The 14,334-nt window shown below is 44.2% G+C and overlaps 1 protein-coding gene across 2 annotated transcripts in view; it reads left to right on the forward strand.

Annotated features, from left to right (window-relative positions):
• Pibf1 (progesterone immunomodulatory binding factor 1) overlaps positions 1–7,957 on the forward strand; it is a 173,980-nt gene extending 166,023 nt beyond the window's left edge. For both annotated transcript variants that reach the window (XM_021650185.2, XM_021650184.2), the window contains exon 18: positions 7,617–7,957. In XM_021650185.2, the coding sequence (XP_021505860.1) occupies positions 7,617–7,667 (51 nt within the window). In that variant the 3' untranslated portion in view covers positions 7,668–7,957. The remainder of the gene's footprint in view (positions 1–7,616) is intronic.
• Positions 7,958–14,334: the final 6,377 nt, after the last annotated feature.

Here is a 14,334-nt window from a genome sequence, read left to right on the forward strand (position 1 = left end):
TGGCCGCCGAGCTTTCCCCATTGACTCTGCTGCTCTTCACACACACACACACACACACACACACACACACACACACACACACACACCCGATGTGCTTACTCAGAGGTTCCTTCCTTCCTCTGGCCTAACTTGGGGCCCTTTGTCTCAAGACACCTTTCTGTATATTCTTTCCACATCCCTGTTTCAGCACACACTTACTGAAGGGGAAGAAATCAGTTCTTTGTCCAATTTGGTTATCTTCTTAGCTCTTGAAACTACTTTATCTGCTCAGGCAGGGCACTAAACCCTCTGAAGTGAAAGACTCCAGTTAGCAGCACTCGGAAATCCCCAGCTCAGTTGGGCATGGTATCTTGTACCTGTGTTCTCAGCATCTGGGAGGCTGAGGCAGGAGGCAAGCCTTGAGCTTGAGGACAGCATGAGTGCATAGTAAGTTTCAGGCCAGCCTAGACTACAGGAAGAACTTATCTCAAAAAAACAAAGATTAATTTTTTATTTCTCAAGTCAGAAATACTATTGCAGCCTCTCACATTCATAGTAGTAAGCCCTTTGAAATAAGAAATTTATGAGTGAGCATGGGCTGAGTGCTAAGGGGCGAATGATCCCAGACAGTCTCATGGTTTGTTCGTATAAACCCAGAGCAGCTGCCAACTCATTGAAGTTGGCCCTAAGTGAAGACTTGGAAATCCGTATTTGTGTCCTAGCCTGTAGCATTTTGGAAAACAGAGTAATTATTCTACTGAACACTGCCTTTCTCTCCCTTAGAAGCTGTACTGGTTAAACACTAATAGAGTCTTAATCTCCAGCTCTTTTTCTAGATTCCAGAAGTAATCCATCAGGCTTATTTTGTCTGCTTTTATCAGGCACTGTTCTTTCTCGTTTTAACAAACTTGCTCAGTGTGTTATAATCCCCAAGTTATAGATTAATGTTTTAACTGGCTTCTTCTGGGTGACACAAAGGTTTTTGTCTTATCAGTTGATACTCTCAAAATCCCCCTGTAACTAATGAATTACTTCTGGTAGTTTCCTAGTTAATCTAGTTGTTTGTTTCTACAGCAGCTTTCTGAGTGCCTTGCAAAATCTGGAGTAGTTTATTTCAGGACCTGTTAACACTGTATTACCAGTTGAAGTGTTTTTATTAATTTGTACTGTTTCTCTATAACATTATAAATATAATTAGGTTAAGTGACAACATAATAATTACGCAGTGTTCAGAGTAATGAAAGATAATCAGTAAGTATATTTCAGTAATGTTTCATACACAAATAAATGAAAATAGGCTTCATCTGAAAGAACTTATGTGAGTTGTGTATTTAAAATAAGGACTCTCTGCTGGGCAGTGGTGGTGCACACCTTTAATCCCAACCCTCAGAATGCAGAGGCAGGTGGATCTCTGAGTTCGAGGCCAGTCTGGTCTAAAGAAAGAGTTCCAGGACAGCAGGAATACACGGAGACCCTGGGGCTGGGGAGGTACCCTTCCTTTAAAGGGTAATTGTGTTAATAACTGAAGGAGGTATATCAAACATACACAGCACCATTGTATGGGGTGAAGGGCCAGTAACTGTTAGAAAAGTAAAATAAAAGTTAATGCTGTCCAAACATTTATTGTGAAATTAACAAAATAAAAAATAGCTAATTACATATCTGAATCATTGTGCTTATTTTATCTATGGTCTGTTTAGACTTAGAAAAAGTTTTAAAGAGTCATACAGTAAATAGTTTGCCTTTGCAAGCCACATCCAATTTATTACATTTGTTTGCTTATTGTTATATTTCTTTTAAAGTAGCTAATTCAGTACCTAACCCATATACAAATGATGGGCATAGCTGTTGAACATTGGTCCATGTTATAATAGTCAGTTCATACTAATCACGAGTTGGGAATGGATTAGAAACCTCAAATCCATTCTAATCTAACGTCTAGAAATTAAAGCTTTGCTAGCATACAAGTAATAGTGCATCACTTGCTAAAATATCTGGAAATGAAGAATTACTCATTTTATGAGGATCAGAAATTAACCTTTCCAAAGCACTGTTATTCACTTGGCATTTGTTCACATCTTGGTAGTGACAAATGAGACCTGGATACTAAGGTAGGTGAGAAATCACATATTCAAACCTAATGTAGCTCAAAGAAGCATGAATTATAATTAATATATGAGCAGAGGCAGAAGTTTGCCAATAGTCAGACATGATACACACATGCAATTGCAGCAGGAATGCCTGATCATAAGTTCAAGGCCAGTTTAGGTGACACAGCAGAATTTTATCAGAAGCAAAAAGCTCAGCGTCAGGAGGACGCGGCATGCATGGGTTTGGGTAACTGAGTTTGAACAGGGAGTAATGCCACATGTCTGTAATGCCAACAATGGGAAGGCAGAAGCAGGATTGCCATAGTTCCAGGCCGGCCAAGGCTACATGGGGTCTAAAATAAAAATGAGTTCAAGTTCACACAGCTGAACGCGGTGCTTCTGTGCCTTTCTAGTTGGGCTGTTGCTTAGAATTGTACATGTTGCCCATGCTTCTCTCTGGTTAAGAAGCATGCTGCCTGCCTCAGTTACGGCCACAACCCCACCCTACTGCCCTGCGTGTTCTGTCGTATCGCCTAGGAGAAACACTGCCTACCAACTCTCGAACCTCATGCCCAGACTTACATAGAACTGAGCAGACTCTGTCATGGCAGATCCAAACCACATTCATTCATTTCCTTTGTAATATTACTCATTTGCTGAGTAATATTCTAGGCAATGGGTTAGAAAACTCCTGCTCCTGTTTACATTCCAGATGGAGATAAACTGTAAATCAACACACAAAAATAGATTGAAGTTTCTTCTTTTTGCCATAAATGTTTGAAGAGATTTTCCTCTGATTTGAACATTAAATAATTACATATTGAGCTGTGACAGACAAACCCCTTATATTTATGCCACTTTATATGTCTGATAGGGTCAGGGATGCAGCCCAGTGCTAGAGCATTAATTAACCCGGCATGCACCAGGCCCTGGGGTTGCCAAAAATTCAGAGCTGTGTTAAAGAGCTAGGCCTGATAGGCTGTAATACCAGCACCAGAAGGCAGAGGAAGGAGGCTTGCCAGATCAAGGCAAGTAAGTCTAGGGTACATGGTAAGACCCTTCCTACAAAACACATAGGAAACCGTACAGGATATGAAAACATAACAAAACCGGAAGGAGGGATAGGGTTGAGAAGGTCTAGCCTCCTGAAAGGCAATGCTTGAGGCTGGAAGAGCAGCCATCTCTCCAGCCCCAAATATACACAATCTTATAAGACAAAATCTCTAGATATTTTTCCATCCTGTACAACTACTGCTCTAGACCCATTAAATATTTTCCCTTTTAGCTAGATGTGGTGGCGCACACCTGTAATTCCAGCACTAGAGAGGCAGAAGCAGGTGCTTACTGTGAGTTTGTGGCCAGCCTGATCTACAAAGCAAGTCCAGGACAGCCAAGGCTACACAGAGAAATCCTATCTCAGAAAACAAATGAAATAACTCTCATTTTTTGTTTGTTTGTTTGTTTCTTTCTCTAGCCATTGGGAACCACTATCCCACTTTCTGCTCATATGAATTTCTCTAATTTAGATTTATCTTTCAGGTTTATTTCACTCCGTGTAGTGTCCTCATGATTCATGTATGTTATATCTCAAAAAAAGAAATTAGTGTCAGCTAGGCATGGTTCACAATTATAGTCCCAGTGCTTAGGAATCAGAAACAGGAGGATCTCCCAAGAGTTTCAGGGCAGCCTGATCTACACACTGAGTTCCAAGCCAGTGAACCACGTGAGACGCTGCCTTTAAAACAAAGTTTGTTTGGAATCAAAAAGCAAAAAAAAAAAGCAAAGTTTGTTACACCTTAGAGGTTGTTATATTAGTCACTTTTATGGTTGCTGTGACAGGAACAGCAGAAGGAAGATGTGTTGGACAGTTTTTAACTCCTCTATGGCCAGTTCTTTCCCAGCCTCTGGTGAAGCAGAGCACTGTCGCAGTGGGGGCTCATGGCTGAGGCTACTGATGGCGGTCAGGAAGCAGAACACAGGGTGGGGTCCGGGACCAAGCATAGCATTCAAGAGCAGGCTGCAGAAGCTTCCTCCAGCTAGGCCAAAGTTCCCACCACCTCTCATGTCCTGCCACTACCTAGGGACGGAGGATTCAACACACGTGCCTGTGGAGACCATTTCATATGCAAATCGTAACAGTCATTTAGAAATGTACACTTTCTTTTGAGCTATTTGTTTATGCCCCTAAAATATAATCTTTAAAGTTTGATTTGAATCCTAATCAGAAAAAGTTCTAAGATAATCTGTTTCACCTTTAAACACTACAGTTTTTTAAGAAATATTAATTGGATAGCCAAAAATTCAGTATCTAATTTTACCCAGTGTCAGAACCTGGGCTTATATAGGGGCCAGCTGCCAAATACCCTTATTAATATAGATCACCTTTAGATTAAAAGTTAACAGTAGAGATATGTTTATTCATTAAACTACCTTTCATTGAACATCATTTTATGACTTCCCCGAGAGAATGCACAGCTTATTAAGTAGATGACTCAAGTAAACAACTGTAATAATTTAGTTTCATAGAGAAGCTTGGGGCTGGCTGTGGAGCTCACTTAGTAGAGTACTGGCCCAGGCTGCATGAAGCCCTGCAGTCAGTTCCAGGACCATGGAGAACCAGGCAGAGTGGCTGCACTGTACCGCTAGTACTTAGAAAGCAGGGACGTGAGGGTCAGCACCTCAAAATCACCCTCAGCTACATAGCTGGTTCTTGTTGCACTTCTTTGGGAAGAAGAAGTGGTCTAGTGTGGCACAGGCTGGCCCTGAACCCTGATTTTGCTCCTGATCTTCTTGCCTCTGCCTCCCACGTGCTGGCTACATCACCAACCCAACAACATAGCTAGTTTGAGGCCTGCACAGTCTCTGTGGAACTCTGTCTCAATAGCAATAACCAAATGTAGAGGCTTTTCCAGTTGTTTAAAATAATTCTTTTTGTTGTTGTTTTGGTTTGTTGTTGTTGTTGTTGTTGTTGTTGTGTTTCAAGACAGGGTTTCTGTCTATAGCCTTGGCTATGCTAGAACTGTAGACCAGGCTAGCCTTGAACTCATAGAGAACTGCCTGCCTCTGCATCCCCAGTGCTGGGACTAAAGTCCTGGGCCGCCACCACCCAGCCAAAAAAAAAAACTCTCTTTAATAATAGCATGTATCTACCTGTGGTTAATGCTCAAAGAGGAGCCAGTCTAGAACAGATCTTGCATTCCATATATGCTGTCATCCTTAAGTCTCAGGCCCTGGTTACTCTTTGAATAATTTTTTTTTTAACCAGTCTCATGTTAACAGCAAACTCTCAAAACAGCAGAGAGGAGGGACAAAGGGGAAAGTGTAGTATTTGAGGGTTCGGTATTTTACAAGCATTATGACATTGACTCTCCTCGAAACCCTGTGAGACCTGTTACTGTAACAATCAAGGCTCTTTGAGGAGACATGACACAGTCCAAGAGGACTGCTCATAAGCACATGAAAACCAAGTGATAAAACAGACCAGAGCTGTGTGAAGCTATAGCCAATCCCAAGACTCAGAAGCAGGTAAGGGATGGTTGTCTTACTTTGGAAGCTTTGATGTTTGCAGACCATAGCCACGACCAAACCAAAACCAGACAAAAAAAAAGCAGGGGAATAAATACCCAGATTTTCCCTCTCTGCACCTTAAACCCTAATCAGAAACTAGCAGGACAGGTGGCTCAGCATAAAAGCCAGGAGTGGTTCCATGTCAGGACCCAGGCTCACAACCATCTAACTCCAGCTCCAGGGGATCTGCCACCTCAGACCTCCACAGACATTCTGTACACATCTCTACACATAGACACACATGTCCAAAATGGAAAATAGTAAAAAATAAAGCTTCTTCTAAAATGTGAATTGACTTCTGTCTGTCAAAACAATAAGGCCTGCCAGTGGTGGCACACACCTTTAATCCCAGTACTTGGGAGGCAGAGACAGACAGACCTCTGAGTTTGAGGCCACCTTGGTCTACATAGTGAGTTCCAGGACAGTCAGGGCTACACAGAGAAACCCTGTCTCAGAGGGGGAAAAGCAAAAAACAAAAAACAAACAAAAACAATACTAGGCCCAAATGAATTAACTGGAAAAATCTTCCAAACCTTTAAGGATGAAGTTATGCCAATTCTCCATAATACCTTTCAAAAGTTAGAAACAATTCCCAGTTTGGGGTTGGGATGTAACTCGGTTGATAGATTGGATAAATGGACAGAGTGTTGCCTAGCATGCAGGAAACCCTGGGTTCCATTTCCAGCATCACATTAATCGGATATGAGAGAGCAAGCCAGCATGTTCTCAGCATGTGGGAAATGAAAACAGGAGTCTCGGAAGCTCAGGGTCCTTTGGGGCTGTTTTGGTTAGTTTAAAGCCAGCCTGGGATATATAAGACCCCATCCCAAAGGAAGAAGTAAGGGAGGGAAAGAGTTCCCAACCTGTTTTGCAAAGCCAGTCGTAATAATGCTAAGTACTAAAAACTAGCCCAAAACATTGTAAGAAGACCATAGACCATCCTCTCCCGTGAACATAGATGAAGAAAATAGATCATGGTTTTTATGGGCACTGAAATTATTCTGTATAATACTGTAATAGTGTGTTTTCCCAAAGCCGAAAAATTTGTACCAGCAGTGAACTCTAATGTATCCTCAAGCCTTGAGCAGCTATAACAGATGTGCCACTGTGGTAAAGGATGTGGCTATAGGGAAGAGGTAGTTCTGTTGGTAGAATATTTGTCTTGCACTCAAGAAGTCCTGAGTTTGAGCCCAGTGTTGCATAAACAGGGCCTGGTGTTCATGTGGATAATCTGAACACTTAGGAGATAGAGGTAGGATCAGCTATCTTTGACTAGAGTTCAAGATCAGCATGTGCTGCGGTGGGGCCAAACCTTGGCCTGCCCTTTGGGCTTGCTGTGTACTAACTCCTATCCTAAACAAAGTCTAGATAACTGAAATCAGACTGCAAAGACTGAAATGTGTTCCAAGTGATCCCAGCGCTCAGGAAATAGATGCAAGATCATGAGGTCAAGAGCATCTGTGGCTACCTAAAGAGTGCAAGGCCAACCTGGGCCTTGGTGTATCTTGACAGTGGCCCCTCCCCTGAATAAATCAGTAACTTTCCTGTTGAGGCAGGGGAGCTGGTACAGAAAAGGCAACATGGTGACAGCCTCCCTCCCAGCTCTTCCCTGCCTCAGGTTTCTCCTCACTCCCCCTGGCTGAGAATTTTCCTGTTATGAGTAGGATTGAGGCACGGAGCTGGGAAGCCAGGGGCTTGCGGGGTGGGGAATGAGGGTCCACTGTCGTGGCCAAGAATTGCCTGCTGCACTACTGCCCCAAGGTGAAAGCATGGAAGGACCCACATCACCAAAGAAGACTGTACTGATGAGTCCTCGTACAAAGGACTCAGCAAACCTACCTAAAGCGCTGTGACAGAGAGCTGTGTGAATCAAAGAGAAGTGGGCTCCTCTAGCTTTCACAAGATGCCCCAGATGTGTTTTCTCTGCCTCACCTCCTCCCTGTAAGCAGTGTGTTTCATTTAGTCTTTCTTTCTTTTCAGACTAAAAGGGAAGCACAAGAATGGTCCAAGAATCAAAAGATGAAGGCCTAGTGTTTGGTGCTGGAGAAAGCCAGAGCCTAACCCAGCCAGGCCCCTCCCGCCACGCTGTGCCCCAGCCAGGCCCGCTGCTCTTCATGTACTCCTGAAGGGCTGTGTCTGTTGGGGGAGAAAGGTTCATTTTAATCATGTACTTGACATTTTCAAATATAACTTAATGTTTATTTTAAGTGATGTTAAATTAACAAATTTCAATATAATCAACATATAAAGTACAAGTAGTTGCATACTTTGTATGTGGTTTTATGTATTTTGTTATAAAATAAATATCTTCTATCTCCTGACTACATTGTAGAGTTTTCATAAATACAGAGTTTTCCGGTTTTTCGAGACAGGGTTTCTCTGTGTGGCCCAGGCTGTCCTGGAGCTCGCTCTGTAGGCCAGGCTGGCCTTGAACTCACAGAGATCCACCTGCCTCTGCCTCTTAAGTGCTGGGATTAAAGGCGTGCACCACCACCACCCAGCTTAAGTACAGAGTTCCTAAGGGTTTGGGTTTGCGAATATTTTGGTGAGTAAACTTCCTGGACTGCATGAACTCTGAAATTACATACTACAATGCAAATACCAAACCCCGGACATCTTCACTAAGAATCCTTTGCAGGGCCATCGAAATGACGCAGTCAGTGCAGGCCTGACAACCGAAGTCCCAAGCCAGGTGAAAAGGAGGGCACCGACTCCCCGAAGCCCTCTGCCCTCCCTGGCGCCATGCACACACACGAACAACACACTCATGTTTGGAAGCTAAATAAACTATTTGGTTTTGGTTTTTTTTTTTTTTTTCTTTTGGGGATGTGTGTTGGAGGTTAGTCTGATGCTAGTTACTGGCCCTCTGTGTAAACCTGCCTAAGTCATTACACCTGATTAAACAGCCCATACCTGGGCAGGGCAGAATGGGGTAGGCGTGGCTAAGGTTCCCCGGGGTTTGGAGAATCCCAGAATGCCAGGATGGGTTAGCCTAGAGAAAACACCGTGTAGACCAAGAAAGGACTCCAATAATGGCATGAAAAGGCCCAGATGAAGAATACAAGCAAGTACCATGGGATTATAGATGAAAGGTAGTCCAGTTGAGGAGGATTAAGGCAAATGGCATTGCATGGGGGCTGCAAGATGAATGTGAGGTGATTTAGACAGTGTAAGTAAGGATATCTGCCCAGCTCGAGGTAAATAAGGCAATTATAAAATCTAACAGGTGTCTTATTATTTGTGATAGATAATAGCACCGAGATAATCATAGGGATAATAATAATAAATATAAAAAAATAATAATAAATATAGCCCAACACTCTTTTTTTTTCTTACTACAACAGGAATGTTTTGTTTTTTTGTTGCTGTTTTTGTTTGAGACAGGATTTCACTGTGTATCCTTGGCTGTTCTGGAACTTATTATGTAGACTAGCCTAGGCTCAAACTCACAAAGATCTACCTCCCTGAGTGCTGGGATTACAGTCATGTGCCACTGGACCCCGCTGTGTTCTTTTGAGTCTTTTAAGACAGGTTTCATGTTGTATCCCAGGCTGGCCTCCAGCTTGTAATCCTCCTGCCTCGAGCTAGGGTGGTGGGCTTGAGCCATCAGATCCAGATGTTGCTGGGCTTAAAATCCTCCTGTCTCAGTCTCCAGGGTGCTGAGATTATAAGTATACACCGTTAAGCCCAACTCAAAAACACTGTGATCAGCTGTTGGGGCCTGGGGGTGCATGTAAGACCATGCAGGCCTGTGATTCATTCACGGCAGATTCTGGAGTAGCAAGCAGATCTAGACCCACTGATTTGAATGTAGGGGATGTGGATGTAGCTTGGTTGAGTGCCTGCCTAGCAATCAGGCAGCCCTGGCCTCTATCCCAAATACCACATAAACCACATGTGGTCCAAGCCTGTGAGGAAAGTGCCTGGGAGGTGAGGCAGGAGCATTTGTTGAGAGTCAGCCTGGGCTACATTGTGAGCCTGAGGCCAGCCTGGCCTATGTGAGAAAAAAAAAAAATTGAACATTGCAATGATAAAGTGTCTGCACTAAAGAACCCACAACTCTTCTCATGGCTCATTAACAGGATGAAGTCCACTCAGCAACCAACTCATAGGACAAGCTGTGTAAGGCTTATTTAAATACAAAGTAGCTTAGGTTGGAGAGATGGCTCAGTGGTTAAGAGCACTGTCTGTGCTTCCAGAGGTCCTGAGTTCAGTTCCCAGCAACTACACAGTGGCTCATAATCCATCTATAATGGGATCTGATATCCTCTTCTGGCATGCAGGTGTACATGCAGATAGAGCACTCATATACTTAAAAACAAATAAATCAAAAAATTTAAAAATATGTCAGTTATCTTTACCCTTTTCTTAAAACACTGAAAAATTACTCAACAAGCATGCCTTTATTCCCAGCTACTAGGGAGGCTGAGAAAGGATAGTTTGACCTAGATAGTTCATGATGTGCCTGGCCAACATAGCAAGACCCCAGCTCGAGAGAAAAAGAATGGGGATCTCTCAAACCCTAGGAGTTCATTCTTAGTCATTTTCAAAATGTTCATTTCTAGCCAGGCTATGGTGGCACACGCCTTTGATCCAGCACTTGGGAGGCAGTCAGATATCTGAGTTCAATACCAGCCCAGTCTACAAATCAAGTCCAGGACAGCCAGGGTTTGAAACACAAAGAAACCCTGTCTGGAAAAACCAAAAAGAAGAAGAAGAAGAAGAAGAAAAATTTCCTAAAAGAAGAACTATCATCTAGTAACCCAAAATGTTCCAAATTCAGTGTTTATGTTGGTTAGAGTTTGTAGTTAATTATTTATTTTATGCATGTGGTATTTTTTTCTGTATGTCTGTAAACTGCCTATATGCCTGGTGTCCAAGGAGGCTGAAAGAGGACATTAACTTCCCTGGAACTAGAGTCAGAGGCAGTGAGCTGCCATGTGGGTGCTGGGAATCAAACCCAGGTCCTCTGGAAGAGCAGCCAGTGCTCAGAGCCACCTCTCCAGACCCTAGTTAATTTTTATTGTCACCTTGACACAAGCTAAAGTCATCTGAGGAGAGGGAGCCTCAGTCAAAGAATCACCGCCCTGTGGGCACGTGTGTCTGCGGGGAGCTGCTTAGTTGATGGCTGTGGGAGGCACAAGCCCTACACGTCAGCCAGCTAGCTGAACAAGTCAAAGTGAGTGCACCAGTGAGCAGAGTTTCTGCCTCGAGCACATGCCTTTAATCCCACTGTGGAGTCCCAAGCAGACAGATCGCTGTGAGGTCCAGGCCACGCCTTGTCTACAGAGAGTTCCAGGATAGCCTGGGTTGTACAGAGAAACCCTGTCTTGGGGGTAAAAAGTATGAGGGAGGATGTGTGTTTGTGTATCTGTGTGTTCATGTTTGTGTGAATGTTTGCACATGAGTCTCCGAGTTTACACGGAGGCCAGAGGTTTGTGTTAGGTTTGTCTTAATTTGTTAAGGCGGAGTTTCAACCTGGAGCGCTCTGATTGGACTTGCTCCTGGGACCCTCCTAGGCTCACCCATCCAAGGCCGGGATTACTGATGTGCACGGCCTACACCTGACTTTTCCCGTGGACTCTGAGGATAGAGCTGAGGGCTTCGTGCTCTCACGACAAGCACTTACCAAAGAAGACCTCTCCCCTGTCCCGTGAGGTGTTTGTTTCTCTTTGCTATGTTGGCGGTGAAGCCTTGGTCTAAAGCATGCCGAGCATATCCTCTGCCTCTGAGCTACACTCCCGGCTCATCACTTTGTAATGAACCATGTTTTTCTTGCGTAAATCCTGAGGCAGAAATGTCCTGTCATCGGCTCAATGAAGTAAAAATCACTGCTTTGAAAAACCATTTCACTTTTGATTGAAAATACTACTGTCGGTGGATGCTGGGTCTCTCGTTTTCATTGCTTAGACACCTGTACTGCAAAGATCTACCAAATGTCTACTTTGGCTGAAGAGATGGCTCTGGGGTTAAGAGCACTGGCTGGTCCTGAGTTCAGTTCCCAGCAACCACATGGTGGCTTACAACCATCTATAATGTGATCTGATGTCCTCTTCTGGCGGGCAGATACACCATGGGTTGCTGGGAATCGAACTCAGGACCTCTGGAAGAACAGCCAGTGTTCTTAACCACTGAGCAGCACAACCCCTGTCACTATTAATGATACTCTGCTATGCTTGCAGACAGGAGCCTAGCATAACTGTCTTCTGAGAGGCTTCATCCGGCAGCTGATGGAAACAGATGCAGAGACCCACAGCCAAACAATAGGCCAAATGAGTCTTGTGGAAGAGTGGGAAGAAAGACTGAAAGGAGCAGAAGGGGTCAAGGACACCCCAAGAAGACCTATATAGTAAGCTAACCTGGACCCATGAGGAATCTGAGACTGGACCAAAGAGCATGCATGGGCTGGACCTAGGGCCCTGCACATATGTAGCAGATGTGCAGCTTGGTCATCGTGTGGGTCCCTAACACTGGCAATAGGGGTTGTCCTGACTCTGATGCCCCTCTTTGCATCTTGTTACCCTACCTGGGCTGCCTTGTCTGGCCTCAGTGTGAGAGGGTGCCCCTAGTTCTGCTTCCACTTAATGTGCCAGGAAGGGTTGGTGTCCATGGGGACCTCCCCCTTCTTTGAGGAGAAGGAGAGGGGAGAATAAGGGGGAGGGGTGTGCAAGGTGGGGACTGGGAGAAGAGCGGGGCTGCAGTCAGGATATAAAGTGGGGGAAAAAAAAGACATTATTAAAAAAAGGTGCAATCATTTTGAATCGGAAGAGAGAAGAAGAGAAAGGGTCAAGTGATCCAGTTCTGAAACTTGTGCTGTCTGAGAGGGAAATACTGAGGCAGTAGAAAAATTAGCCCTTAGAAAATAGTTATTGAACTGGGCACAGTGTCACATGGCTTGATCCCGGCCTTCAAGGAGGCAGATGTAAGCGGATCTCTGAGTTCCAGGCCAGCCTAGTCTACAAAGTGAGTCCAGGACAATCAAGGCTACACAGAGAAACCCTGTCTCATGAAAAAAAAAAAAAGAAGAAAACAAAAAACAGAAGCAGGATTATTGCTTGAACTTAGGATTCTCTTCTCTTCACAACACAGTGAGGCCTTAGTTTAGTTTAGACTGAGTTTAGCTGTCCTGGCCTCCTTTATAGACCAGGCATAAAACTCACAGAGACGTGACTGCTTCTGCCTCCCCAAGTGCTGGGATTACAGGCGTGGGCCACTGTACCCAGCTTAAAATACTTATTTTATTTTCAAGAGGCTAAGCATGGTGATGAGGCCCTATAATGCAAGAACATTGTAAATTAGAGACCAGCCTGATTTACATGGTGAGTCCCAGGTCAGAGGCTGTACAATGAGACCGTGCTCCCAGGTGGGCACAGTGGCACACGCCGGTGATCCCAGCACTCAGGGAAGGAGAGGGAAGCTAATCTCTGTGTGCGTTCAGAGTCAGCCTGATCTACAAATCGAGTCCAGGACAGCCAAGACTACACAGAAACCTTGTCTCCAAAAGAGATTGAAAACCTGTCTCCAAAGGAAAATAATAATAATGTGTGTTATTGTCCAACTTAGAAAACTGAGACAGGCCAGACTGTCTCAAAAACATGAGAGCCAAGTTTTTACTTTCTATTGCTACTGGGTAGGTGAACAATATGTACAAAGACAAATAGATTTAATAGTACTTTGTTCTAATTTAATGAGTAACTACAGCTTCAGAGAAAGGTATCCGGAGGCTTAGAGATCACTGGATACTACCAGCCCAGAAGCCACCAGGAGTCCTCAGGGGGCAGCTTTTGTTTTGTTTGAGTCCACAGGCCAATCTTCTCAGCTTTTTTTTTTTTTTTTTTTTTTGAGACAGGGTCACTCTGTGTAGCCATGGCTGCCCTGGACTCACTTTGTAGACCAGACTGGCCTTGAACTCACAGAAATGTGCCTGCCTCTGACTCCCTGAGTGCTGGAATTACAGCACCACGCTTGGTGCCACCCTGCTTGGCTTCAATCTTCAGCTAGGCATGGTGGTGCACGGCTTTAATCCGAGCACTCAGGAGACAGAGGCAGGTGGATTGAGTGAGTTCAAGGCCAGCCTGATCTACAGAGCAAGTCCAGGACAGCCAAGGCTACACAGAGAAGCCCTGTCTTGAAAAACAAAACAGCATCAAAAAGAAAGGCTGTAGCTGTGTGGCCCTGCCTAACCTGGAAATCACTCTATAGATAAGAGCTGCCAAAAATCTCCCCTCTGCCTCCAAAGCGCTGGGATTACAAGTGTGCACCATCACGCATGGCGTCTCCTCTGCTCACCATAAAGAATCAGAATTTTTCAGCACTTTCCTCCCTGCCAGCCTTTTCTCTTTCTGTTCTGTGATTAATGTACAGATAGCTCAGCCCTGTGGCCCAGTGACCATATGTCGAGTAGGAACAGATCCTTGTCTTAGGTCCACCCTGCTCCTTTGAACACCTGTCTGGCAATTCTGCTAATTGCTCCTTAAACTCAACATAGACAAAGCTCAGCTCCCCAAATTTGCCTTCTAGTGTTCCCCTTTTTAATAAACAATGCAACCTACCTCTTGTGCTAAACCACAGCCTTGTTCCTCACCCTTCCCATAGTTCCTCCATTAACCCCAGCCCTCAGGACCCAAGCTCCTATTCAGGATCTCACAAAACGCTTCGTTTTTAAGATTTATTTTCTTTTTGTCTTATACGTATTAGT

The sequence above is a fragment of the Meriones unguiculatus genome, chromosome 9, assembly GCF_030254825.1.
Source record: "Meriones unguiculatus strain TT.TT164.6M chromosome 9, Bangor_MerUng_6.1, whole genome shotgun sequence".
Lineage (NCBI taxonomy): Eukaryota > Metazoa > Chordata > Mammalia > Rodentia > Muridae > Meriones > Meriones unguiculatus.